General features: G+C 50.7%; 8 protein-coding genes across 8 annotated transcripts; 4 read left to right on the top strand and 4 right to left on the bottom strand.

Moving 5' to 3' along the window:
* Positions 1-90: 90 nt before the first annotated feature.
* On the bottom strand, positions 91-3,937 carry ALT_2880 (DNA-directed RNA polymerase II core subunit RPB2; the record flags this gene model as incomplete). Its single annotated transcript, XM_033559114.2, has 2 exons — positions 91-253; positions 333-3,937. The coding sequence occupies 2 exons, from the start codon at positions 3,935-3,937 to the stop codon at positions 91-93; spliced, it is 3,768 nt and encodes a 1,255-aa protein (XP_033415005.1).
* A 485-nt stretch (positions 3,938-4,422) lies between these two features.
* ALT_2879 (beta-catenin-like protein 1) lies at positions 4,423-6,675 on the bottom strand (the record flags this gene model as incomplete). Its single annotated transcript, XM_033559115.2, has 10 exons — positions 4,423-4,505; positions 4,562-4,679; positions 4,740-5,024; positions 5,077-5,591; positions 5,646-5,739; positions 5,785-6,019; positions 6,076-6,182; positions 6,241-6,479; positions 6,544-6,598; positions 6,649-6,675. The coding sequence occupies 10 exons, from the start codon at positions 6,673-6,675 to the stop codon at positions 4,423-4,425; spliced, it is 1,758 nt and encodes a 585-aa protein (XP_033415006.2).
* Positions 6,676-8,511: 1,836 nt separating this feature from the next.
* Positions 8,512-10,804, top strand: ALT_2878 (transcription factor domain-containing protein; the record flags this gene model as incomplete). Its single annotated transcript, XM_033559116.2, has 2 exons — positions 8,512-9,090; positions 9,149-10,804. 2 exons carry the CDS (start codon positions 8,512-8,514, stop codon positions 10,802-10,804), a joined length of 2,235 nt encoding a protein of 744 aa, XP_033415007.2.
* A 338-nt stretch (positions 10,805-11,142) lies between these two features.
* ALT_2877 (nicotinate phosphoribosyltransferase) lies at positions 11,143-12,851 on the bottom strand (the record flags this gene model as incomplete). Its single annotated transcript, XM_033559117.2, has 5 exons — positions 11,143-11,363; positions 11,422-11,857; positions 11,915-12,534; positions 12,598-12,681; positions 12,740-12,851. The coding sequence occupies 5 exons, from the start codon at positions 12,849-12,851 to the stop codon at positions 11,143-11,145; spliced, it is 1,473 nt and encodes a 490-aa protein (XP_033415008.2).
* Positions 12,852-13,672: 821 nt separating this feature from the next.
* On the top strand, positions 13,673-14,926 carry ALT_2876 (putative PHD finger domain protein; the record flags this gene model as incomplete). Its single annotated transcript, XM_033559118.2, has 1 exon — positions 13,673-14,926. The coding sequence occupies one exon, from the start codon at positions 13,673-13,675 to the stop codon at positions 14,924-14,926; it is 1,254 nt and encodes a 417-aa protein (XP_033415009.1).
* Positions 14,927-15,349: 423 nt separating this feature from the next.
* On the bottom strand, positions 15,350-17,305 carry sti1 (Hsp90 cochaperone STI1; the record flags this gene model as incomplete). The annotated part of the gene is made up of 4 exons (XM_033559119.2): positions 15,350-15,502; positions 15,562-16,153; positions 16,211-17,146; positions 17,241-17,305. The coding sequence occupies 4 exons, from the start codon at positions 17,303-17,305 to the stop codon at positions 15,350-15,352; spliced, it is 1,746 nt and encodes a 581-aa protein (XP_033415010.2).
* Positions 17,306-17,784: 479 nt separating this feature from the next.
* Positions 17,785-18,913, top strand: ALT_2874 (RPC34 RNA polymerase subunit family protein; the record flags this gene model as incomplete). The annotated part of the gene is made up of 2 exons (XM_033559120.2): positions 17,785-18,041; positions 18,112-18,913. 2 exons carry the CDS (start codon positions 17,785-17,787, stop codon positions 18,911-18,913), a joined length of 1,059 nt encoding a protein of 352 aa, XP_033415011.1.
* Positions 18,914-22,151: 3,238 nt separating this feature from the next.
* ALT_2873 (uncharacterized protein PYUK71.03c) lies at positions 22,152-27,105 on the top strand (the record flags this gene model as incomplete). Its single annotated transcript, XM_033559121.2, has 7 exons — positions 22,152-22,364; positions 22,438-22,500; positions 22,575-22,830; positions 22,895-25,309; positions 25,378-25,518; positions 25,568-25,710; positions 25,771-27,105. 7 exons carry the CDS (start codon positions 22,152-22,154, stop codon positions 27,103-27,105), a joined length of 4,566 nt encoding a protein of 1,521 aa, XP_033415012.1.
* Positions 27,106-27,949: the final 844 nt, after the last annotated feature.

The following is a 27,949-nucleotide window of genomic DNA, read 5'->3' as shown; positions in this document are numbered from 1 at the left end:
ATAGTTTTGGTCATGTCGTAAGAAAGAAAAGAACGAAGATTGTACAAAACCCTCTTGTCTCTGTCCACTCCACTTGTGCCCTTATCTTCCTTACCGCACGGACACGCCAGAACGGTTGGTAAACATGCGAGCGGCGATATTCATCGCGGCCAATTCTTGGAACAGAAGCTTGGCTGCATACGGAATATGCACCTGCGAGATCCTGTGCTTGTTGTTGCACAGTCGACACTCGAAGAGTCCCTTCTTCAGTTTCCTGCCACGCGAAATTATCGGTTAGCTAGTGCTTATTGTTATGCAGACAGACTATCTGCAACGGGTTAGGGAAAACTTACGCAATCGGGGTCATGAGTCCACAGTCATCGCAGATGTGGACACGGAACGGGTCGGAGACATCAAATAGACGCTCCTTCAGGAAGGCGCTGGCACCGTGCGCAATCATACAATCACGTTCCATCTCTCCGAAACGCAGACCACCGTCACGGGCTCTACCTTCCACAGGCTGCCGGGTCAGAATCTGAGTCGGTCCACGGGCACGGGCGTGGATCTTGTCGTCGACCATGTGGCGCAGACGCTGATAGTACGTTGGTCCCAGGAACACTTGCGCAACCAGCTTGCGTCCAGTGTGTCCATTGTACATCACTTCGAAGCCACGAGACTGGTAACCGTGCTCCCGAAGCAGCCGAGAGATTGAGTCAACAGTAACATCAGTAAAAGGTGTTGCATCACCTTCAAACCCACGTAATGCCGACACTTTACTAAGCTGACACTCGATCAAGTGAGCAATTGTCATACGAGACGGAATAGCATGCGGGTTGATGATAAGATCGGGAGAAACACCCTCGCGTGTAAACGGCATGTCTTCCTGCCGGTAGGTAATACCAATGGTACCCTTCTGTCCGTGACGAGAGGCAAACTTGTCTCCGATCTGAGGAACCTTTGTCGTCCTCATGCGCACCTTGACGAACTTGAGATCATCATTGCTGGTAGAGACCAGGACTTGATCCACAATACCATTTTCAGTGCTTCTCAGTGGCGTCGACACATCCAGTTTGGTATGTGCCTTGGTTCGCTGGCCTAGTTCCTCGGCGTCCGGTGCCAATGGGGCCGTCTTTCCGATGATAATATCCTCTCCTGAGACACGCACACCAGGGGCAATGATACCGTCCTCATCGAGCTTATCGTAGGTGCCCTTTCTCATACCAATCGTATCCGAGCGCATAGGCTTCTCAAACCGCTCGACAACAGTCAGACCAACCATCTTCTCAGTATCCGTGTATGTGCGGTAGAACAGACTACGGAAGAGACCGCGATCGATGCTGCTCTGGTTCATGATGACCGAATCTTCTTGGTTGTATCCGGAGTAGGTAGCAATGGCGACGATAGCATTCTGCCCAGCTGGTAGCTCACGGAATCGAAGAAATTCCATGGACCGCGTTGTGGCCAACGGTTTCTGCGGGTAGTAGAGAATATTCGCCATCGTCTCCATCCGTTGGTCAAAGTTGGTCAAGAACACACCCATAGCTTGTTTACCCATAGCAGACTGGTAGGTATTACGAGGCGACTGGTTGTGGTCTGGGAAGGGGATGATACTGGCACAGACACCAAGAATCATACTGGGGTGGATCTCGCAATGCGTCCAAGTGTGTGCCTTTTGACTGAGGATCGAACGGACACGCTTGTTGGGATCGTCTTCTTCAGGGAGAGAGTAGCCCGCCTGAAGCTGCTTGGAGATTTCGAGGTCTTCTGGCGTCATGACAATCATGATCGTCTCTTCTTCCTCGGCGTCGACATACTCGACAACTCCAGACTTGACCAAGCCATCCCAACCGAAATAGCGTTCCCTGCGATCTTCGGGATCAAGGTCCGCGGGCAATTCTTTATCTTGCTCTAGCTTGCGGATATGCTCCTTGTTGAGCACCAGCGAGCCGCAGTTCTCGCTCTTAGGGTCATTGTCAACGACGAAAAGCGGTCGACACACACGCCCAGCGTCTGTGAAGATCTTGAATTCACGCTCACGAATGTCCCGAATCAAGCTGACCTCGTGAGAGATCATGTTACGCCGACGCAGAGAGAGCATGGTGTTGACCAAGTGCGCGGGATCTCGGTGGACACCGACCCAAACACCGTTCACAAACACCTTCGTTGCGTTGGGTGTCACCTGAGGCTCAAACTCCTCAAGCACTTCCATGTTGCGCTGAATCATGAAATCGATGATTGGCTCGCTGGGTGTGCCGACAGTGATATAGCACATGAGAGCCAGGTTCTTGACCAGACCACAAGCTTGACCTTCAGGAGTTTCTGCAGGACAGACCAGGCCCCAGTGGGTGTTGTGAAGCTGACGAGGCTTCGCGATCTTACCGTCACGACCAATTGGCGTGTTGGTACGGCGAAGATGTGACAAGGTGGAGGCATAGGTGTAACGAGACAGCACTTGCGAGACACCTGCCTTCGAACTCGCTGCCTTTTTCTGTTCTCCCCAGTTACCGGTAGCGAGGGCATATTTCAGACCTCCGGTCAAGGTACTGGCCTTGATGCCGATGTTCAAGTAGATTTCACGATTAGTTTCCACACATCTCTGGACATATCGCTGGAGATCCCGAGTGACTCTCGTGAACAAAACTCGGAAGAGGTTGGCAAGCAGAGGGCCGGCAAGGTCAAGTCGCTTCTTTCCGAAGTGATCGCGATCATCCACATCGCGACGACCGAGAGCACACTGCAAGAGTCTGTGAACCATGTAACCCAAGAAGAAGGCCTTTCGCGTCTCGCTACCTTCGCTCTGGGAAATATGGGGAAGTAACTCCTTCTGCATAATCTCTCGTGCGTATCTGACACGACGTTCGTGGTTCATGCTGGACTGAGAAGATCCACGTTTGGCAATGAAATCCAAAGCGACCTCGCGGTCTTGGATGACGAAACCTTCCTCGATGCAGGGTTTCAGCATCTCCAGCATGGGGGTGTCATTTCTGTCGTAACAAATATGGTTGAGAATATCCTCGTCCGAAACCACACCCAGCGCTCTGAAAACGACGACAATGGGAATATCCGTCTTAACATAGGGGAGAGTTGATCTGATCGTAGGGCCAAATCCGCCCTTGGCGCTGTCACCTTTAGCAAAAAGCTTAAGAGACAATTGCGAGAGCAGTCGGGAACCCTTCTCGACCGCACTTCGAATCTCAGCAACGTAGGGTGTAGGACTCGGCGGCGCTTTCTTGAAAACTTGCACTGTGTTTCCGGCGCTTCGCTCTTGAGCAATCAACACCTTCTCACTTCCGTTGATGATGAAATAACCACCAGAGTCGTAGGGGCACTCGTTCCAGTTGTAAAGCGCCTGCTCGCTCAGATCCTTGAGGATACAGTACTTGGACTTGAGCATGATGGGCATCTTTCCGATGAACACCGTCTCCTCCTTAGCCTGATCAGCGGGAAGTTCTTTTTGTTCCCACTGCAGATATGTCCCACGGGCCTTTCTGTCCTCGTCCGCATCTGGTGTAACATCGTCCTCATCACGATCCGCAATCAGCCGTTCCCGACCTTCCATGATTCGCTTAGTGATACCGAGGTAGAGCGGACTGGCGTAGGTGAGATTTCGCAGACGAGCCTCCTGAGGCAACATGATGGTAGTCGCACCATCACCTTCAGTAACCGAGGGACGAGAAAGCATGACTGTTCCGAACTTGAGCTCGTATCGTCGGAGAACCACGGGGTCGTCTTCATCATCCGAAGGCGGAAGCGTCTGGTCGAGTGTGACCTGGCCTTGTTCCTCTACCAGCTCTTGCATCGTTGAGGAGATGAACTCATCAAAAGAGTCCAGCTGCTGCGACACCAGACCCTTCGTGTCGAAGAAGGAGGAGATAACCGTCCAGCAGTCCTCCGACGTGATCCCCTCCTCCATCTCATCGTAGAACTCCTCCTCATACGCATCATCGTATTCGGCCATTTTGACAGGAATCGAATTCGGTTTTGAGGCGGACGGTCGATGAAAATATGTGTTGAGCGCAGGGAGGGAGCGACGCGCTCAAACAAGAAAAGATCCCTCTTCCGTGTTGATCAACTGCTGCGACGAGCAGTGATACCAGCGTAAGTGCTCGAAAAGCGACACTTAAGACGGTTCACTAAGCCGGGAATCTCAGTCTGATTGATGGAAAGTGAGAGATCCCCTGCAGCAGAGGATGTTGGATGGAGCAAAGCTGGACGCTTCGATTCTCCGGCTGCTGATGGATCTTGAGCAGAGAGCCGCCACTAGCGCCTTGACCCCGACTTGGCGCTAGTCCTCGACTAGAATAGATTAGGCAATCACATCACGTGATATTATTACTTTTACTGGCCTACGAGTGGATCATGGTATGTGAAGAGGGGCGATCATCATCGCTCGATTCTCTCTTTCATCTTTACTATTCATGACAGGCATTGATATGCTACGTTCTATAAGAACTGTAGCAGGGTTCCAAGCATTTCTTTATGGTCCTTCTGCCCAGGCTCATCATCTGCAAGTCCCTCTATTTGTTCTGATTGAGAAAAAGTCAGTACGAAAGAAGGGGTCTTTCCAGTGAATGCTGCTTACCTTTCAACGTCGCCTTGATAATGGACAGATCCTCATCCCTATCTGCCAATAGTGAAATAATTTTCTGCTTTGCTCCATCATCCTCAGCCACCAGCCACGCTAGTAAAACATCGATTAACTGTAAGTGAAATGAATGTTAGTCAATCAGTTCTAGAAAGGTGAATGATATCAAACAAACCTGCAGAGAGAAAAGGCCAGCGTCGAAGCGTCTAGAGAGCCATTCTGCAGCCATGACTTCTTGCTCTTCGTCTGTGTAGTTCTTCCGTTCCTGCTCAATGGCTTGTTCAACAGGCGACACCCTAGAAGCGTAGTCCCGTCTTAGCTTCACGAGCTTCACAATCTTTTCGTAGTCCTTTTCCATGAATTTGGCAAGGGTACGAATGCGTGGAGCCGAACCTCCCGGTAAGAGGCGTAACATTGAAGCAAAGATACCCAACAGATGTTCTATCGTCTGGCTTTCTTGCTGTTTGGGGTCAGTTACAGCCGGTAAGGGTCTAGGTAGACAAGACGCTTACCTTTCGCATGAACATTCCAAAAATTGTTCTCAGACCTGCAACTTCGACTAGACGCTCGCACGCAGGGCCACCCCCCAACCCACCCAGAGCATGGTCAAGGACTCGCAAGGCACGTTGCTTACTGAATTTGCCTTCCTTCAGCATAATCTGGGCAAGCTCAATGCCTTCGCCTTCCAGAAATTTCTCCTTGCCAGAATCTTCGTCGACGAGACATATCAAGCAGTCGAAAAGATTCTCCACGTACTCCTCCTCGTCCGAGTCCTTTTCAGGGTCACGTTTGCGGTAGTGGCTGAGTAGTTGAAGTAGAATATCGACACCATCAAGGCCAATGAATTTCTCTCTGTTTTTAGGAGACGATTGTAGCAGAATGGCCAAGACCTCTGCGGAGTACTGCTTATTTTGACTGACTGGATTTTCTTTCTGCTGTATGCGAGAGAGAAGCCATGATAATACGGTCAACTCTTGACCAATCTTTTCCGCGATCGTGTTTTGAGAAGCCAGGTTTTCCAGTACATCTGGTTACGGACGTTAGCGTCATGGCTTCAACAAATGTAAACTGAGGAACATACTGAGCACATAGTATACGCCAGCTCTATCGGCTTCCGAGGTTTCATCCAACCGTGACAGATTTTGTGTCAGGAGCTCAATGAGGTCGGCATCCAACTAATATCGTCAGCAATCGCTCCGTGAAGTGAAAGTAGCACATACCAATGCATTGACGAGAGCATCCCACTGTTCCTGTTCCGCATCTACATCTTCATCCGTCAACTCACTGATGATCTGGATTGCGTCAATGGCAATATCTGCGTTCTCATGGGACAGCAACGATGTTAGAGAGCCCACACATCCCAACTTGGCGAATTCTGCATATAATTCGGGGTGTTCGGATAAGATTGAGAGTCCTTTGATCTCCGTGTCCAGATCGGCTTCCGAAGTCATGAACCTGGGCAGATTGTGAGCACTATTTTCACATCAAGCAATGAGGCCCAGTCCACTCACTTCTGGGGATCATTCTCAAACTTCCCGCGGAGCTCGGCGTTTTTCGATATCTTTCTTTCAAAGGTGAGGGCCAGCCGTCGCAACCAAGCAGAATCGATTTTCTCGGGCTAAAGCAACATTAGTGCTGGGTCCAGATTGACATTGCTGTCTCAGATCCTTCCATACCGCTGCATCTCCTTCATCCTGCTGGTCAATGTATTGCATTGCCTGGGCTGTTTTGCGCTCCATTCCTCCCCCGAAGAACCGCCCTTCTTCATCGTCTGGGATATCCTCGGCATCGAAATCAGGTGGTAGTTCTGGACCAGCCTCGCCGTCGTCCTCAACATCTTCCTCCACCATCGGCGCTTTTCCTTTTGACTTGACATCGCCATTCGCGTCTAACTTCGCTGCTTTGTAAAGCTCATCTAGCATCGCGCATGAGCAACGGACTTGTAGAACAGGTAGGCCCACGGAAGTAAGAGAACATACTCGGATCTTGTGCAACCTCTAGCTTGCGCTTGGCGCTCGCTGCTGAAAGAGGTTTCTTGTTACAATTAGCTTCGATCTAATGATAATATGCTGAGGAATCTATACCTTGAAAAGGTCGTCTATGCTCGTCATGGTTGCGACGTGCTCGGCGCCCAGGAGGGTACAGAAGACTTTCCTGCAAAGGACGAGGCAGCAAATCTGGAGGCACCAGCAATATAGCAAGACGAAAGTTACAGTCGGCCTCCCAAGATGACTATTAGGCTCTTTTTTGAGTATGTATTCTTGTAATCTCTTTCCTTACAATCGGTCGCGCAACCTACTTTGGAGGAGATACGGGTGCCAGGACAAGCTAGAGACGCAATTAGTGATGCCAAGAGTTGAGCACTTGAAAGATTTCTCGGAGCGGCGTTTTCCTCCGCAGGTCATCAATTACCCTCTAACGTCTGCTCCCTGATCGCCATTCCCTATTCTAAGCTATTACGCTACAAAATCTCCATCTTCACCTTCAGATCACATCATGGCTCCCAACCAGCGTGTCGTTGCTGCCAACTCCGGTCGCCCCCAGAAGGGCTTCTTCGGAGCTGCATATGAAGAGCTGACCGCGCCCGAGAATGCCACCATCGTCAGAAGCCTTCTGGTCTTCGGTGTAAGTGCCTCTTATCCTATGATTCTTTTCGAAAGCCTTCTCGGAAGGATCACGACTAACGCTCGAAATCCTTAGGCCGGCGTTGCGTTCCTTCACAGCAGCCTCAGCGAGTTCCTCCTCCCTCCGTAAGTCGAAGCATACTTCACGCTGTTGCTCTCTAGCACGGCCTTCAACACCATTCTCGGGACAGAAACTGATTGGAACAGTCTGTGAACAAACTCCGATGAAATCCTGGGCATCCGCGGCTTGAAACCTCCAGAATAGGCCGCAGAGTTATCGACAACCCACTCGATCATGACACGGATGGGACCGCTTTCTTTATATCATATTTTGTCCCGGCCTTGATTTAACGGCTACATGTACTATATTTTGCGCTTTGGTGGGCATACGTCTTTTGGGTGAATACTCGGATCACTCAGCTTCTGCTTTGAATATCAAATGGCGTTCTGATAGACATCGTGGTGCGAGGGCTGTGCTGTCCAATCTTGCTTGGTAACTCAAAAAATCATTCACAAGTACCAAATTTGCATCATCATCAAAGGACAGCAAATTCGTTTTCGAAACATGGTCCTCGAGCAGCGCCGTTCTCTTATTCGACGATTATCAGTGGCTCATCCCCCCGTCTCCGTCTAACTACATGCGATCTGCTATTGCATATGACATTTGCGCCTTTGACTGCTTGTCACATTTTTGATCTGACCCTCAGTCCTCGGAAAAGTAAGATGGAGGTAGCATGTCCGTAGAAAGACAAGGGAACTTTGCTGGCGAGAAGATGCATTGCTCCCTGATTGTGACCAGGAACATCAGTGGACTCACATCTTCGTGTCTTCATTGCCTTCTCCAGGATAAGGTTCCTGAAAGTGAAGACTGGTAGTGTGCCTCAGATTATTTGGTAGCACACGATTCCAGCATTCCCTGTAGTGTTCCAATGCCTCTGTCAGAGCGCCCAGCGAATATGATTTTTTACAAGCATTGGAACGCATAGTCTTTGTATCCTGTGCTATGATGCTATCTTTTCTCTAGCGTTCCATTGAGAAACAATTCCGTCGATCTAGACCAATAACTCAACGTTGATATCGCCAAGACGCCAGAGGCATCATATCCCCGCAAAAACCCCGCACAAACTCCGAAAGCCGCTTTACTCCAGTGGCCGGGGCCCGGGGAGATAGCTGTACAGGATGTGATCATGTGCAGACCTAGAACATAGACAAGGCCATCGATCCCCTTTTTCGCTCTTCTCAATCCGCTGAGATCCGGTTCATGTATATCAGATCTCATCGTTTTGCTGCAAGTGCAGCCGTATCCAAATTACCTCCCTCAGGATGGTAACCACCAAACGCAAACTGTCTAACGTAGACATTGATGCAGAGAACCCCAACACCACCAAGAGCAACCTTCTGGGATATGATGCCCGCACGCCATGGCTCTTCGACTCCAAACCGTCGCTAGGTCGGCGGACAGCTGGGAACCCCGCTGTGCAACATACCCTTCCGCTGGCCAACATGGTCTCCACAGTACAAGATCTTATTGACCCGGATTTTGACCCTCTCATCGCGATCCTCGATGACGAACCGCGTTTTTTAAAGCCACTGCCCAGTCGAATATCATCGGAGGACCTGGAGTTCCTGAGATTCCGAGGTGCACTTTCGATTCCCGAGAGCGGACTGCGGAATGAGCTGCTACGATGCTATATTCAATGGGTGCACAGTTTCATGCCGGTTCTGAACCTGCAAGAGTTCCTGCGATGCGTTGCGGAAAATGACCCGGAAGGAAACATCAGCCTCCTCTTGTTTCAGGCAGTGATGTTTGTTGCCACGGCATTCGTGGATTTCAAACATCTGCAAGATGCTGGTTATACGACACGAAAGAGTGCACGCAATGCTTTCTATGAACGATTAAGGGTATGTACGCTGTCAGGACAGGGTCAAGGTCCCGTTCGTGTCTAATCCTTTACACCAGTTGCTCTATTCGCTCGACTGTGAAGAAGATCGAATCGCCATCTTGCAGACCCTCCTCTTAATGACATATTGGTCGGATCACGTCAACAACCCACAAAGAGACATCTGGGATTGGATAGGGATATGCAACACGCAGGCCCACTCTATAGGATTGAACAGAGATCCAACCACGTCCGACATGGACCCCAGAATGAAACGGTTACGGGTCCGCCTGTGGTGGAGCTTGTACTGTCGAGACCGTCTTATTGCCATGGGGTTAAGGCGACCAACCCAGATCAATGAAGGAACCAGTAGCGTTCCGATGTTGCGACTGGACGACTTTGACTTTGAACCGTTCCATCCGTCCGTGATTGAGATATTTCGCTGCCGTCAACTTGAGGATGTGTCCCACCAGAAACGTCTAGCGACTATGTTCATTGAAAAAGCTAAGCTTTGCCAGAGCATTGGCCGGGTACTATTTGCGCAATACACAACTTCTCAATGCCAGTTCGGTGTGACCAATAGGACCACCATTACGCTTGTTCCGCGGCAGGCGTCGGAATCTGAGCTGGCTCGATGCAGCCAAAGACTGGACTCGTGGCTCAGCGCCCTGCCGAAGGATGCGCAATACATTCCCGCATCCAAAACCAACTTCGAGGATGGAGAAGACGTTCTTCTCCTTCATGGCGCCATGCTAAGAATGCTTTATCATGCGACCATAAGCGCGCTGCACAGGCCGTGGGCTTATGGCCGGGATCCGGGCAAATCGCGCCTTGAAATAACGCAAACTGCGCGATCGAAGATGCACGATGCAGCTTTAGGAATCACACACATTATACAGGGGCTCAATCAGTTAAATCTGACTCGCTTCCTCCCTCAGTCTGGTGTCACTGTGATCATACCAGCAGCCGTGGCGCACCTGTCAAATATCATGTCCAACAACCCCACCCTCCGAGAAACTAGCCTCCACCACTTCCAAAGGTGCATCCAGATTCTTCGGGGGCTGAGGGATCTCTATCCCGCCGCGGACATGGAAGTCGCCAACATTGAGGCCGCAGTCAAAGTGCAGTCCGATAGTGTTGGCACTTTCCTCAAGATCATGGAATACAGCAATGTTAGCATCAACCAGCTGCAACCCCCCGAACCGCCATTACGCGGACAAATCATCGACTCAAACATGCATACGGCTTTTTCACCAGAGGATAGTTCACCAGATCGGCGAGGGTCCTTCATGGAACCTAACCCCGAGCAAAGGTCCGAGTTGGACGCGCAGCGCAAAGAACACCGCGCTGAGTCCTTCCAAACGAACAGAGCCAGCATTGCCACTTCGATCTCCCGATCTCACAATGAACCCGAAAACACGAACCAGCAACAACAGCAACCTACCCCTACGAATGATTTCGACGACCAGTTCAACAACTTCCCTTCGCCTCAAACAATCAGCTCATTCATCCCTGCAGATCTGCTGCGCATTGACATCGACTCTTTCCCCGATTTTGTGCCTCCAGACCCGAATATCTCCTCAGTCCCGGCACTCGACGTGGACTGGGCAGGCGAACTTCTCGGAGGCACAGAGCTAAATCCAGAGTATTTAGGGACAGGCTCGGCAAGCCGTAGCCATGGCGGTATCACTGGCGATTTGGACAGGGATTTGGGTCTGGCTCTTGATTCATATTAACGACGTCCTACATGATGATGATTTTCTTTGGTCGACTTCCTTTCGAACCGGTGTATTGGTTTATGCTACTTTTGTGATATCCATGGTCCCCTTTGTAGGATTGTACATGATTACCGATACATATTATGTTTTACTACTATTCGTTCTGTTGTATGTAGCTGCGGGTCAAGCATCGTCCAAAAAAAGCCTGTTCATCGTCGTTGTATAAGAAATATGTAGCCATGTTATCGCCATCAATCATCTAAGTCTAGTTGTACCTCCAATCTATCCCAGATTCGTATCTCCATGTACAAGATGTACAGTAGCTGGTTCATCTCGTTAAACAACAGCAGCATATGCTACCTCTGCTTTGCCCAGCGATTGCTCTCATCCCCTTCCTCCCAGTATTGCTCGATATAGCCCAGCCTCTTCTTCACCTCTTGCACCATATTTTTGTCGCCCGTATTCTTGCCCATGTTGTCGCTCAACTTGACGGCCGGGCGGCCGTTGGCCGTAGCGATCTTGATGACGATGTTGAGTGGCTTTGATTTCTTGCCGTCAGATTTATTGGTAAAGTCGTCTGTAAGTCGAAGGGTTAGTGGAGCTGCGGACTTGGGACTAGATGGGACAGAACTCACTGGTGAAGAAGGTCCCCACGCCGAAGACAGGGACGAAGCCAGCCTCCTCGGCAATGGTCTTGTACTCGAGACAGTGCTCGATGTTCAGCGAATCTGAAAACACGACAGTTTTCTTCTCTTTGATTCCTTCATTGTCGTAGAAGTCGCGGACCATCTTGACGAAGTAGGTTGGGTCACCGGAATCCTGACGGACGCCTGTGTAGACTTGCGCATATGTCTTGGGAGAATGCTGGGAGTCGTTCTCGTGGAGGGGAGCGGTGATGGGAGGTTTGGTTTCGGCCTCGCTCTGAGGCTGCGACTCGCTTGTTGTGCCCGCTCCCGATGCAGTTGTGGAGACGGCACCGACACCTGCGCTGGTATGGTAAGGGATCGGCTTCCGGAAGGCGTCGAGGAAAGCCGGGGTACCAAATGTATCGGTGAGGGCGATACCGAGGACCTAGTATAAATTATGAGTGGCCTTGTCTGCGTCGTCTAAGGAGGGCCTGATACATACCCCTTCGCCGAAACATCCGAGCCAGTAGCGGAGAGCCAGCTCGTTCGCATTCTCGTAATCATCCGTGATGGCAGCGATGGCCATGAACCACTCGTGGGCCACGGTACCAATGGGAGTCACGCCATACTTCATCGCGAAGTGAACATTGCTGGTTCCCGACAAGACGCCCTTCCAACCCTGTCGCTTTCCCTCTTCAGCAGCCCGGCATAGCCCCTGCATGACCAAGTCCTGGGTATGGTAATCACGTCGACGTCGGGAGCCGAATTCGGAGAAGACGCATCCGTTCTCGAGCAAAGTGCAGCCCTTGCGGAAGGCCTTTTCCTCTTGGTTGCTATGATCCCAATCCTTGTCGGTGAACTTGAAGTACGCCTGACTTGTCAGGGCGAGCAGTGGGATCTCGTAAAGGATAGTCTCAACCCACAGCCCCTTGACCATATATTCAATATCTCCCAAGTCGTCATCGCTACCCGTATCTTGTACAGGTGTGAACTTGATGTCAATCTGCTCCGAAGGCTTGAGTTGGAACGTAGTCAGATATCCGAGGTAGGCATGGTTGAAGTACGGGCATTGCTTCTTCAGGAAAGCAATCTCCTCATCCGTCACGCGGACATTGGCGAGCCCTATCCAGGGCGACGAGTCAATACCAAAATCTCACAGGCTGAGAGTAGAACAAATTCACATACTGTCCATTTGTTCCAGAAGCCATTTATGAGCACGCCGCGTCAACTTCATTTGCGGGGTACGGTTCGTGAAGCCATATGTAACATCTGCGCAAGAAATTCGATCAAAGCAATTCTAGGCTGTATGTCCGGAGCCAAAACTTACGAACATCAGGAAAGTATTTCAGAATAGCGCATTGCATGGTCAGCTTATACAAATCTGTATCCAGAAGGGAGAAAATGCCCTCCGGGCACGGAGGGGTCGTCTCTTGACCCATCGTGGACAACTGTATCGGCTGCACACCTCAATTGGATTTCCAAGGGCTCAGAAATTCAGCATCCGGATGAGATCTCAACGTGCGATATGCGTCACAAAGTCACTAAAGATCAGATAGGGCTAGCAAAAAGTCCGTTGCCGTTTGCCGGGCAATCCTCCAGCGCGGGGAATCAACGAAATAAGAAGCGGTTTGCACTGTTTGCACCCTTATGTAGTTGTCATGAAGCACGCGACGTCATACGGACACAATTTGCATCTGATAACGAAGAAAAGTTGGGAGAGAAGAGCTTGATGCAGGGGTATCGAGCAGTTTATATCCCATGGCGTTGCCTTGTACCTACTAATGTTGCGCACAAAGAGAATCATAGTTCATTGGCTTTGTCTATACAGATGAATCATCCAAGTGCATGAATCTAGCTGAGGGATGGACAGACAAAGAGATCTAGGGCAACCGATCTTACGGATTGAGGCCTTACTTCAATTAAGACGACAAAGACAAAGGCACTGCATGTTTGACAAACGTGTATAAACAAAAAAAAAATTCAACCCCCGCAGACGGAATCGTACCAACGATGGATCTTTGGGAGTGTAGAAGCGCAACAAGATTAGAAGCAAAAAGACCCGCTCGGCCAGCAGGGCGAGCTTAGTCAGCAAATCTTAAGATTGGGGTCTTATGTAGTTAGGCGGTAACACTGCCAAAGTCACCACTTCCGCCACCAACCTTCGATCATTGTACCGAGCCCAATCGATCATAAAACAACGAAGGCTGCGCGAAACCGCAGCATAGGTCCATCAAAATCAGACCCAACAATACAGTCACACATGGCACATGGTTCCGAGGATTGTGCCTCCGTGTTGGAGCAGTTCGTCCACGATGTGGCCAATCTCCCAGCAGAAATCAACCACTTGATGGAAGAGATCCAGGCCAAGGACAAAATCATCCAGGATTGTCGCGCGACCATCAATTCTCGTGACAGCAGTTTACAGAAATTCATCAAACTCAATGGCAGTCTCACGCCGAACCCCAAAGAAGAGCAGTACTCGAAGGTGATTCTACAGAATCTGGACAGGGCGCAACAGTTACAGGACGAGAAGATACAGCTGAGCGAGAAAGCATGCATCCTGCTCGATCGCCAGATCAAGAAACTGGACGTCAAGATACGCGATCTACAAAACGATGGCGTGCTCCCAAATGATCCGCCTCTGCCTTCCCTTTTCAACAACAAAGACCAGTACCGCGATCCGCCCAAGATTTTCTTTCCCGACGCAACCACCGCTGATACTACTTCTTCCCCCCTGCAACCCACCTCAGGCAACACCAACTCCTTACTGGGCATCTCACAACGGCTCAACCAGTCACTTGCCCGGTCTACAAGTTCAGCCGCATTAGCCACGCAAGGCGCCGCGCGCAGTTCAGCTCCAGCAACCCCGTCTGGCACAACCCACTTCCAACACCGGCAACGCGAGTCATCGGCGGGAGCGGTAGAGAACAAGCGTCGCCGGCTCAACGCATCACTGGGCACTCTTCCCGCTGCGTCCTCGAATCTCCGGCAGTCATCCCTGGGCCCCGGCACGCCCAAGGTAGGCACACCGGCTTCCAGTCGCGCAGGCAGCGCCGGGCCGCGCGGAACAGGCGCAATTAAGAAGGCCGCCACTAAGAAAGTCGCGCCTCATCAACAACTGAAGAAGATCAAGGCCCACGGTAAAGCGACGAAACGCTCCTCCAGCGCGAGTGGTCGTGTCAAGCTCAGCGGTGCGACCAAGAAGTCACCGTCTGCGGCGGGCGGCGATGAAGATGAGGACGATTCGCTCCTCAGCAGTGCCGAAGCTTCGGATTCCAACGCCAGCGATTCTAGACGCATGGATGAGGACGTTGACGAGGAAGAGGAGGAAGAGGAGGGCAACGAGGATACCAAGGTCTACTGTACCTGCCGCAGTGTCAGTCATGGAGATATGGTTGCGTGTGATAACGACAATTGCCCCTACGAGTGGTTCCATTGGAAGTGTGTTGGCTTGACGAGGGAGCCGGTGGGAACTTGGTATTGCCCACATTGCAAGTCAACCTTGGGCAAGTAGTTGGTCTCTGCTGTTATGGCTTAATTCTCTGGTCTGGCGTTCACGATGCGATCTTCTTACTTTATTGTACATATACCCATCACATGTACCCTCATGAAACGGTACCCCTTACGACATGCGAGATAGCAAGAACAAACTGTCTCCTTCCTGACGGGATAGCAACTGCTGTAATACAATTCGAAGGCGGCCCTGTAGGTTGAGCTTAGATGTACTTGGTGTAAATCTTCGAGCTACAGAAGCATTAAGAAGCACTGGTATGTTCATAGCATATCATGATTAACTAGAGCGTACAACAAACATGCATCATCACCTCATCACAAATTCTGAGGGAACGGTAAGCCGTTGCAAGGACAATTTTGAAGCTCGCAAAAGAGTATCTGCAGGTCATTTCCATCATATCTCCGAGATTAGAGTCCGAATCGTTTACCGACCGAGACGAATGACACCAGCCGCCATGAGTTTCTGGATCTTCGTCCGAACCTGGACGTTCTTCATGTGTTCTTGCAGGGCAGCAGGGTCGCTCTTGGCCTGCTGGAGGATGCTCTGCATGACTGGGTCCTGAAGGATCGACATGATCTGATTGCAGCACGTTAGAACTACTGTACCAATTAATGGAACGGGCTGAAGTGACTTACCTCGGGGTCGTTCTGGATTCTCTCCATGGTCTGCTCCTCCGTCTCGCCAGCACGAGCGCTGAACTGAGCCTCCAGGCACTTTTGCTGCTGCTGATCGATCTCCCGAGTGTGGGTTCCGTCATCCTGCTCTGCGGCTTCCGTGCAGGCATCCAAGGCCTTGCTGTATTCCTTCATGGCAACCAGAGCCTGAGATTTGCGAATATAGGCGCGGATGAACTTGGGATCACGGCGGATAGCCTCGTCACAATCCTGAACGGCCTGAGGGAAAGCCATAAGCTTGATGAGGGCAGCGGCACGGTTCGAGAACCCTCTGGGGTCATGAGGAGCACGCTTGGTCATCTCGGTAAAGGCCTCCACAGCACCAGGCCAGTCTGCCTCCTGGAACTTCTTCTGGCCGAGCTCGCGAGCCTTTTCTGCCTCGGCGGGGTCGATGTACGCCTCTTTCTCGGCCTTGGCCTTGGCCTTTTCCGCGTTGCGGAGCTTGGTGAGAGCGTCGGGAGTGCGGTGTTCAGTCAGGGATTTGTGGTAGTATTCGATAGCTTGTGTGAAATCACCAAGCTTCTCATAAGCGGTACCGATTCTCGCGAAGGCCCTTTGAAGACAAACGGTTAGCTGAGTCAGACGAAAAGACGGGGACTGCAAAACTCACTTGGCGATGACCTTGAAATCCGCCCGAAGTTCGCGGCCTTCTTCAACGGCCTTCTGACAGATCTCAATGGCACCCTGGAAATCACCCTTCTCGAACTTGGCGGCACCGATGTTGTTCAAGTATGTAATGTCTTTGTTGAGCTCCCAGGCCTTGTTGTAGTGCTCAATAGCCTCATCGAATTGCTTCTTCTTGTAGAAGTCGTTGCCGATCTTCTTCTCGGCGTCACCAGCTTCCTGGGCCTTCTTCTTCGCAATAGTCTCCTCATCCTCGGGCTCAGGCTCAGGCTGGGGTGCTGGTTCGGGTTCCTTCTTCTTTTCGGCAGCAGCGGGCTTCGCATCGGGCATCGGCACGTCCTCCTCAGCTTCCGCAGCAGCCTGAGAGGAACCAGCGGCCTCCGGGGGAGCTCCAAAGCTCATGTCGATTCCCAGCAGCACACTCATAACCTGTAAGAAACGGGGATCCTGAATCTCCTGCGGGCTCATGCTGTTGGGGTTTTGCTGAAGGCGCTGGAGTTTCGCCATAAAGTCGGCGTCTGCGAGAAGGTGGGAGGTCTTGGGGTTGCTGGCTAATTTCTGGAACATCTGAGGGTCGTTGAAAATTCCACCCAAACCAGCGGCAGGGTCGACACCGTCGGCCCGAGCTTCCCCATCGATGGCTCTCTTCACAGCGTTGAGACCGGACTTAGCCTGGTCGTTGCTAGGATCGAGCTTCAGAGCTTCTTCGTAGGCATCGTGAGCACCCAAGAGGTCTCCAAGTCCACGGCAAGCGGCTCCTTTACGGCTGTAACCCTTCGACCAGTCCGGCTTGATTTCAATGGCCTTGTTGGCATCGTCCAGAGCTTTCTGATAATCTGACTGCGCAGCGTAGACCGCTGACCGGTTGGAGTATAGAATGTGGTTGCTAGGCTCAAGTTCAATAGCCTGTGTGAACTTCTCACTATTCCAGTTTAGAGAATGGTTAGTCTTTCCTTCTCGTGAATCCCGTGCAGCCTCATTCAGACGAGCGGGGTAGCGTAAATACATATACGTACATAGCTGTAGGATAGTCCTTAGCAGAGAAGGCCTTATTGCCCTCTGCCTTCAAAGCGTCAGCCATACTGCAAGATTTCGTCAAAAACTGGTACGCTGGAGCTGGTTGGAAACAATTGCGGTAGAGAATCAGCAGATGACGGGCAAAGCGAGAGAGAGCTGGGGCCCATATTAATGAGCTCTACCCGCTGGAGCTTCTGGAAATTTCCGAGGAAGTCATTGGATGCCTGAGGCAAAGTTCATGCCAAGCCTTCTGGAGCTTTACTGGCCCTAAACCCATCTGGGTTGAGGGGAAAAGACCGCCGAACAAAAAAATAACATCTCCGCCGCATTTTCCTACGTAGTGGTTAGTCACGTTGCTGCAATATTTTGAACTCTGCCGAGGACGTGCATCTATTCTTGCGCGTGCTATCCTCGTTGCTCTGGCTGGTCGTTTTCCGTTGGCGTCACTTAGCGGAGTTCAATTTTTTCCATTCTTATTTGACAATGCTCGCTTTCAATGCTGTCCGGTGATATTTCTCTCGTTCTGTGACCAACGGCTCAAAAATGGCCTCCGCAGGCCCCTCTGGCAGCTCCATCAATGAGCTTGCATCTAAACTTTACGACGAATGTCTAAAGAGATACGACTCTGATCATCTCTTCTATCAACAAGACCTGCTGGGCTTGGGTGTCGTCGAGAGGAATAACCTACCCCTTCTGCTGCAATGCACACAGCTGCTCGTTGACCAAAAACTATTTCGCCTCCTTCAGGGCAAAAATGAACGTTTGGCATGGAAGATCATTTCTCGGGAAGATGCTGAGAAGTACGCTATCTGTTGGCTACTATCAAGTCCATGTATACGGCTGCTAACGTCCTATTCTTTTCTTGCATAGGCTTCAGAATCTCAGCCCCGACGAAAGTTTAGTCTACAATGTCATCCACTCGACAGGACGCAACGGCATTTGGGTCCGTGCGATCCAGAATCGGACCAACTTACACAAATCTATCTTAGATCGTTGCCTCAAATCGCTGGAAGGGAAGAGTTACATCAAAAGCGTCCACAATGTCAAGTTTCCGAGTCGGAAGATGTATATGCTGGCCGGCCTTGCTCCGAGTGAGGATGTGACGGGTGGTGCTTGGTTTACCGACGGAGTACTGGACGCGAACTTTATCAGCACGGTCGCTGGCTTCATCGAGTATACCGTTAGCCGGAAGAGCTGGTATGAGGTTCCTGCTACCGGGAACAAGCGCTTGAAAACGGCCGACGGGCGTGCCTCGGTAAAGCAGGAATCGGGTGAGAAGAAATACCTGCCTTACCCTGCCGGCTATGAGGGCTATCCGACAGTCGCGATGATTACTGCGGCAGTGAACGAAAGTGGGATCACACCCGTCCGGCTCGGAGAGGAGAGCATCATACAATTGCTGGAGATGCTCTGCTATGACAAGAAGCTTGTTGCGCTGAACAATGGTCAATTCTACAAATCAGTCAAGAATCCCGCAGCTGTAAAGATGGAAAAGAATCGGAAGCCAGAGGGCGACGTGGAGGATGTGGGCGACAAGCTGGTGACGAACGGCATGACCGAAGTACCTTGCGGTCCATGCCCTGTCTTCAAGCTCTGCGTCCCTGGAGGTGCCGTGAGTCCGGAGACCTGCGAGTATTTCGATCCTTGGCTGCAAAAGGCCCTCGGATTCTAGCTTGTTGCACGAGCTTCCGTCGTCAATGAACGTCCTCCCACGGCTGATATACCGTTCATTTCTTCTTTTTTGCTCATATTTATGGCGCGCTCATTTTGCGCCAAGTCATTTGTGTCTGCATAGCGTTGGCGTTCTTATGTCTCGGGACTGGTCAAGGTTTTAAGGTCTCCTGTTCTCTTGATATGAGCAAGTTGTTCAGGGTTAGAGAATGAGATCAGTGTTAAGGATATGATTTCGTCTAGTGGCTTGTATGATATGCGCTGAAACGGAGTTCCTTTCGGCTCTAGCTTTGCATCAGACAGCCCTGGTCTAAATTGGTTCTTGAAAGTTTCAGGTATCGTCAGTAGAAGTATCTCATTGGCATCGACTAGTCGCCAGTACCTCATGATCACCCGAGTGCTTCATTGCCAATGGCATCTAAGGTGATGCCAAGGCAAAGCGTATCAGCGTATAAGCATGGGACGGCCAACAACTACTTATTCGTCAAGTTGAACTGCTTCACCAAGTCAAATCCCGACAAGCCTGCGCCACTATCATTTGGTGAGAATATCTCATTCATAAGAGAATTGAAGGCGTCAAGTTGCTACCCACAAACGGTGGAAAGACATAGAGGGAGCTGCCATCTTAAGTGAAGCCATCAAGGGAAGACATCCTGTCCTACTGTGCATCGTGCAATACTACCATAGTACGGAGGAATGCCTATAGCGCACTGCATCACTACGCAGTATCTAGGCTCAGTATTATTATAAATGAGACGGGAAAACAATCATCAGATCATTGGGACCTCCAACGCGTTAGCCTGCATAAGTAGCTTGAACTTGTAAAGTCAATCCCAGCGCATGGGCCTGGAATCCGGTCCCCCACTTCGGTTATTTTGTTCAACTCCATGATTCAGTCTATGAGAGGGCCCAGGCTGAAGCCTCAATATTCAGGTTTCTGGCTTATGCATGATTGTGATTTCATCACACACGTGGATGGCCTGAAGTAGATTAATGCCTCAGGCTGACAGACGACTATGGTGCAAGTCTTCCCCCGCATCATTATTGGGAACCATGGGTGGATGTAAGACAGTCAATGGTTCCTGGAGTCCTAGCAATAACAAGTTATCAACTGGTCTGTTTATGGTAGATCGTTCAGACTTAGACTACTGTAAGTATGAGCCTTTTCAACGGACTGAACTCGATAGTGTAGTCAATCTTCAATGTCTAACTGCTAGTAGTAGTGTTTACTCCGTATGATTGAACAACATAATCACTGCAGTGATTTAAAGTTCTGTAAATTTTTTATTGGACTGGAAGGATTGGGGTGGCCGTGGTCAAAGTTTCAACCATGCATGCTTGAGTTAACCAAATATATATCATTTCCCGCGGAGTACTCTACTCTGTACAATGATCTCAGGCCGCAGGACAATTCAGCTCAATACATGTACGCTACGTGCCTACGTGCAAACAAAGACACTAGCCAGGTATTATCTTTGATGTCAGCTTGCGTGGCAAAAATCAAGATGGGCCGAGATACTGGGGTTACACCACCGACCTGTATATTTCTTCTGAGGAGGTGTGGCTGGTGACGGAGGATAACTGGCAACAGGAGAGTGACGGAACTTTATTCAGAACTTCACTTCTGTAATTTAGTGTCTGAAATTATGAGGTGTAATATGCCAGTATGACTGTGTCCATGATGCCGAAAGTCAGGCATCCACGTTGATAAACTGAGGGTGTCGCAAAAACCAGTGCGGATATGATTTCCTGCGAGGGGTTTGCCAGCTGAACCCTTAGGGTATGTAGCTGCCTGATTGGTAAGAGACGGTATCTGATACAGGAACAAGGAGCTTCCTAAGAGATGAGGCAGTATCTGTCTACGGAGTAAAAGTCCGTACTCTAGGTAGTCATAGTCGTACCAGACTAGAGGGAGTGTTATGTGGCGCACTATCGAGTTAGCCTTCCAGAATTCCTGCTTTGGGATTAGCTTGGATTTAACAATGTGGCGGTGCAGTCATTCTACTAAAAGCTTCCTTCAGGCTTTTTGCAGCTGGGCCAACATGCCTCGGCTTGAAGAATTCGGCTACCTAAAATACCACTGAGCACTTTGACGTATATTAATTCTCATATTGAAACTGTATTCAGCAGTAGATATAAGAAGGACTAATGATTTAGAGGACAATTATCGGGACTCGGAAGAAACGTAGATCGTTAGTAAGGCGATGAGCTGCCTGCTGTCGTAATTCACGCTAATCACTGATAGTCTCAAGTCTCCACAAAAAATGATTCGTTCAGGAGAAGAAAGAATAACGAATGAGGAGGGGAAAAAAAAGTAGAACTAAGGTACCTAGGAACTAGGAAGGAGATCGATCGTGGAAGCTCATCCTCCTTTTTCTGGATAGTAAGTAGACAGATACGTCACGACCCGAAGCTAGCTGGCCTGATCCCTTTTCTTCTCCTCCGTACTTCTGCTTCTATCGACTATAGATAGACATCTCTCTACCTTTTTACTCTGAGAGTACGGAGTACTCCATACCAAATTCCTCTATATCTTGATCATCCCCTGTCCAATCAATTGGCATCCATCACCGGCCTCTTCTACCCTTTAGTCCCCCATCATCGTTCTCCCGGCCCGATCTACAATACTCCGTACGCTGGCCGCGCTCATTTTTGACGCAAGTGGCTCTAAATCGACTCAATCCTCGGCTACGTTGCCCTGGTCTGATTAAACTCATCTCTATTCGCATTATTTTATCATAAACCCATCTCGTCGACAATCGACAGTTTACACTAAGAATATTGCCTCCCTTCTCTCGCCCGTTCTTATCCTCGATCCTCCCGAAAGTGGGTGCCTCAGTTCCAAGGTACGCAACAAGTCCCACTACCCAAGTGCATCTCCATCTCAGCTCGTCATCGTTGGCACTTCGTGCTTCGCCGATTCGGGATCCCCGCTGCGGAGGTTCCTGAAGGCAACCATCGAAATTAAGCGCCAAAAATCCAATGCTCCCACTTGAGCGCCCCCGAACTCTCTTGAACCGAAATACACACTATTGCCTTGGATTGTGTATTTTTCGTTGATCCTTTTTCTCTCTCTTTTTTCTTTCCCCCTCTTATCCTTGCTCATCAGTGCATATTTTGTCCTCATCAGCCACAATCCCAAAGAGAAGAAGGCCACCATTGGCGGTTCTCTAACGGTTTGTAGTAGGTGAATTCTTCACCCGAGGCTTTCCGCTTTGTTCCCCGGACCGGAGGCAGCCATGGCCTCGCAGAACGTAGAGGACCAAAAGGGTGAATTGAGGCAGCAGGGAGCCATTGAGACTGCGCAAGAGGCCTCCAAAGACCCTCAATCTAACCTCCGACCAGAAGCGGTAGAAAAGGTATTAATCGAGGAAACGAGGAAAGCTGGCTTGCCTGCGTATCAATTCAATCCTGACGCCTCTCCTGAAGAGAAAGCCGCAGCAGCAGCAGCAGTGAGTTTTACCTTAATTGTGTCCATGGGTTTGTAGGTAAATTATCGCTAATCTCTCTCGCCATTCCCCATAGCGAGTACCACCGGGTTTTCACCATGACAAAAAGCCCAAAGCGAAGGCTATTGTTACGGACGTTGTGAGTACACTTCAGGCTCCTAGCACCACCCTCATTCTACGATCAAACGCCTAATGATGACATCCATCGCACAGGACGACGGAACTCCCGACCAATATGACTTGCCCCCTCCAAGATCGGCGTCAGACCTCATCAAGGAAGAAGCTTTGAAACCCGAGGAGGAAAAAAAAGAAGACGCGGAAATCTCCGATGATTTGCGATGGGCCCGCGACCGGACAGGATGGGCTCCGCAGTTCGAAAAGCCACAGACCGAAGAAGAAAAGGCAGAGGGTACATTGTTAGATCACCAGGACTTTCTGGAGAGCAAACTGGATGATAAGTTCTTCGGAGGTGAGAGAAACTTGCCCCATGCCCATGTCTTCTCCATGACCGTCATTCTGACAGCAATTTTAAGACTGGTATCACAATGCCGGCGTGATTATCTTTGCGTGCTTAGCCTCCTGGCTCGTTGCTGTCTTGGGCGGTGGACTGGGCTGGATCTTCATTGTCATGGCTGCGTGTAGTACGTACTATCGGACATCGATTCGGCGCCTGCGACGAAATTTCCGGGACGACGTCAACCGTGAAATGGCCAAGCAACGCCTGGAAACCGACACCGAGAGCTTGGAATGGATCAACAGTTTCCTGGTCAAATTCTGGCCCATTTATGCGCCCGTCTTGTGCGACTCGATCATCAACTCGGTGGATCAGGTTCTCAGCACTTCGACCCCTGCCATGCTTGATAGTCTGCGCCTGAAGACTTTTATCCTGGGTAGCAAGCCTCCGCGATTGGAGCACGTCAAGACCTATCCTAAAACCGAAGTCGACACTGTCATTATGGATTGGAAATTCAGTTTCACGCCGAACGACGTCATGGATTTGACTGCTCGCCAGCTGAAGAACAAGATCAACCCTAAGATCGTCTTGGAAGTCAGAGTTGGCAAAGGTGTTGTGAGCAAAGGTCTAGACGTGATTGTTGAGGACATGGCTTGCAGCGGTCTCATGAGGGTCAAGGTGAAGCTTCAGATTCCTTTCCCTCACATCGAGCGTGTTGATGTCTGCTTCTTGGAGCGCCCGGAGATCGACTATGTTTGCAAACCCCTCGGAGGCGACACTCTCGGCTTCGACATCAACTTCATTCCCGGTCTTGAGAGTTTCATCAAGGAGCAGATTCACGGCAATCTGGAACCCATGATGTACGCCCCCAATGTCTTCCCGATCGAAATTGCCAAGATGCTGGCTGGCAATCCTGTGGACCAGGCTATCGGCGTGGTTGCTGTGACACTCCATGGCGCTAGGCAGTTGAAGAACCCGGATAAGTTCGCAGGAACTCCCGATCCTTACGCCGTGGTGTCCCTCAACAATCGTGTTGAACTGGGTCGCACGAAGACCGTTCATGATACGGATAGCCCGAGATGGGGAGAAACGATCTATGTTATTATCACCTCCTTTGCAGAGTCGCTCACAATCATCCCATACGACTGGAACGAGTACCGGAAGGACAAAGAACTCGGCACTGCTACTTTCCCATTGGACAGGCTTGAAGAGCAGCCAGAGCACGAAAGCATCTACCTCGAAGTCATGGCCAGCGGCAGACCGCGTGGTGCAATTCACGCCGATGTTCGATTCTTCCCCGTGCTGGAAGGCCGCAAGCTGGAGAACGGCGAGACTGAGCCCCCACCGGAGCTAAACACTGGTATTGCCCGGTTTACCGTTGAGCAGGCTAAGGATCTTGATGCATCGAAAAGTATAGTTGGCCAACTTAACCCCTACGGCGTTCTTCTGTTGAACGGAAAGGAAATCCACATCACGAAGAAACTGAAGCGCACGAATAACCCTATTTTCCAGGACAACTCCAAGGAATTCTTGATCACGGACAGAAAGTCGGCTCGCCTGGGACTGATTATCAAGGACGATCGCGATCTCAGAACGGATCCCATCCTTGGTTCATATCAAATCAAGCTGAACGATATGCTCAAGATGATGGAGAAGGGCCAGAACTGGTTCCATCTTCACGGAGCCAAGACTGGGCGTGCCAAGTTGACCTTGCAGTGGAAACCAGTTGCTATCGGTGGCGTGTCTGGAAGTGCTGGATACATTGATCCTATTGGTGTGATGCGCTTCCACTTCAAGAGTGCAACTGATCTGCGGAATTTGGAGAAGATGGGCAAGTCTGATCCATACGTCAGGGTTCTGCTGTCTGGAATCATGAAGGGTCGTACCGTTACTTTCCGAAATAACCTCAACCCTGAGTGGGATGAGGTGGTCTATGTCCCTATTCACAGCGCGCGTGAAAAGCTTACTTTGGAGGTTATGGATGAGGAGTCGATCAACACTGACCGCAGCCTGGGCTCATTTGAGATCAATGCTTCTGACTACGTCCATGAGAATGAGAACGGCGAGTACGAGACCGACGACGAGAAGCAGCTCATCTCAAGTCCTCTTCGCTTGGGCCAGCGTGAAAAGGGTGTTCTCAACTACACCGTTGCATTCTACCCGGCTGTGCCTGTGGTTAACCCTGAGGATGAGGAAGAAGAGGAAGCCGAGGAGATGGAAGGTCTCGATGTCCCAGGGGCGAGGAAGAGTATCGACTCCAGACGCAAAAGCTCCCATTCCAAGAACCCTAGCGTCGATTCCAAGGCATCAAAATCCTCCACCAATGGCCAAAACGGTGCTGCGACAAACGGTACTACGACTAATGGTGATGAACTCAAGGTACCCAACCGCAGCGGTAGCTTCTCAACCGCCAGGGACTCCGAAATCATGTCCGTCAGGTCTATCAAGGAAGTGCCCAAGACATACATTGGCCCAGAGGATATTTCTAAATATGGTATCTTCCATAGCCCTATTTCCTTTCGTTTTAGTGATCTATGAGGCAGGATGCTTACATATTTACAGAATCTGGTTTCTTGGTGTTCAAGTTCCACGAAGCGCAGCTTGCTCGATCGAACGTGCAGTTGGAGGTTCTGATGGACGACCACATGTTCCCGTCATACTCGACGCCTAAGATCCGCTCAAAAGCTGCCAAGCTAGTTGATGGTTTGTCCCCCGAGGGTGAATCAAGGGAAAAGAGGCTGACTAGTATTAGTTGGAGATGCTTTCGTACGTGAACTGGAATTCTCCAAGATCACTCTTCGCCTGGTGGACAAGAACGATGCCAAGGACGACAGCGACGAACACACAGTTGCGAAGCTGACTGGCGATACACTTCCTACGCTGCAGCGTATTTTGGTATATTCACCGCCGATTAAGCCTGTTTTCCGTTGGAGATAGTTAGCTGACCGCTCGCAGTACACACCCACTGAACTTGTTCTCCGGTCGAACGACGGGGACGTGAGCAAGGTAACAGTCAGTGCCAGATACATCCCTGTGAAGATGAAGCTTGACCCATCGGAGAGTATTAACAACATGGGTAATCTTCGTGTGAATGTTCTGGATGCCGCCGAGCTTCCCTCCGCAGACCGCAATGGCTTCAGCGATCCGTACTGCAAATTCAGATTGGATGACAAGGAAGTCTTCAAGACCAAGGTGCAGAAGAAGACCCTTCACCCTGCATGGAACGAATTCTTCGAGATTCCCATCAAATCTCGAATTGGCGCCAAATTCCGCGTGGACGTGTACGATTGGGACTTTGGTGACAAGGCCGACTACTTGGGCGGTGCCGACATCAATCTTGAAATGCTGGAGCCCTTCCACAGCCAGGAGGTTACGTTGACACTCGACGGCAAGTCGGGAGCCATCCGTCTGAACCTGCTCTTCAAGTCAAACTATGTCATGCGGTCCCGTCAAGGATCCTCCACGTTCTCTGGCACTTTCGCAACACCCGGCAAGATCGTTGGCGCCCCCGTCAAGGGAGTCGGCTTTGTCGGCGGCAACGTCATCAAGGGAGCATCTTTCTTGAAGCATGGCATCATGTCGCGGTTCAAGGGGGATGATTCATCGAGCGATGAGATCCCGGAGGAACCCGAAGAAGCCGCGAAGACGGAGGCAATCCAGACACCATCCGCGATCTTGGTCGACGGTGCGACACCACCAAGCTCGACTCCCAACTCACTCCATCACGCACGAACCCGAAGTGTGGTTTCGCACTTTGGTGACCGACTCGGCATTGGTTCAAGTGCTGGCAAGGGGGAGACCGGCACGGCGACGATCACGGTGGTGTCTGCCAGCAACTACCCTCCGTCATCCAACGTCCGAGTCATAATCAAAGCGCTCGGTCCTAAGGGTGCCAAGGAGGTGCTCAAGACTAAGGCCATCAAGGCCAGTGGCGGCGGTCCGGTGCAGTTCGACGCCTCGCACGAGACTTGCCGAGTGCACAACACCACGGCAGACGCGCAGTACCAGGTCCGTGTCGTCGACCACGCGACATTCGGCTCGGACAGCACCCTGGGCGAGGCCCTGTTCTTTGTGGACGACCAAGGCTCCGTGGCCGGACAAGAGAAGCAGGTCAAGGTCGGCAGCGGGGTGGTGTGCATCCGGAGCAGTTTCTCACAGCCTGAATCTAGCCTGCGACCCGGAACTGCGCACTCCAACAATGATGCATCGCCGGAGCTGATGGACAGTCCGGACTCGAAGAAGACGGGCCGACGAAGCTTCCTCAGCAAAAGGAGCGTGAGTGGGGCATAGGGTGCATAGATTGGAGAGGGAAGGTTGGATATGTTGATGATTCTACATTATATTGTTTCTTTTTTACTTACTGGGTTTGTGTGATGATATCCCTCGTGGTTAGCGGTAGCGTCTGAAATCTGAATGATTGATTGACCTGGGCATTTGGGAAACGATGTAGTCACGATAACGTGAATGGGGGACTCGCTCGGATGCCAGTCCCTATGGCGGTGTAACAGTGGAAACGATGCCCGACATGGCTGAACAGCTCTCTAGTATTTAGCCTTAAGAACTGAACTGTGTATCTCAAGCTATTGTGTTTGCAGAGCACAGAGGTAGTAGATAGGGACCAGCGTTGACGGTCGCCCAAAAACAGCCTGACAGTAACACGGCCAATCTGGATCCGTAGAAGAGTGTCACTATTTACAAGTAGGGAACAGAGCACAGAGCATGCTAAAAGAGGAAACTTCCCTGTTCTTCCGTGGGGGTTCTAGATCGTGCACCCATTGGATTTTACTTTCTGATAGTGAGACAGGGCTGTGGAGTGTGGGCTGTGAGACAGGGGATGATGGTCCATGGCCCATAGGCTATTGATTTCCAGCAGTTCCAGGAGTCTATTATGGCGCTGTGGCCCTGGTGGGTTTGAATTGGGCTGGTGTGGATTAGATGGTACGGATGCCACTGTGACAGAGACTAATTTCTATCTACTTTTTAATCGAGACGAGTGAGGTATATTTAGCAATGATAAATATCTAGCCTATCTACTCGGTACCAGACTATATTAGACCGTAAAGACCAATTGGGATGGTCTGTTCGCCACGGACAGGGTTGCCAGCTGCCAAGAGATGAGACAGGGACTGCTACT

Source organism: Aspergillus lentulus (genome assembly GCF_001445615.1).
Source record: "Aspergillus lentulus DNA, contig: Alt05, strain: IFM 54703, whole genome shotgun sequence".
NCBI lineage: Eukaryota > Fungi > Ascomycota > Eurotiomycetes > Eurotiales > Aspergillaceae > Aspergillus > Aspergillus lentulus.
This window is presented reverse-complemented; position numbering and strand designations above follow the sequence as displayed.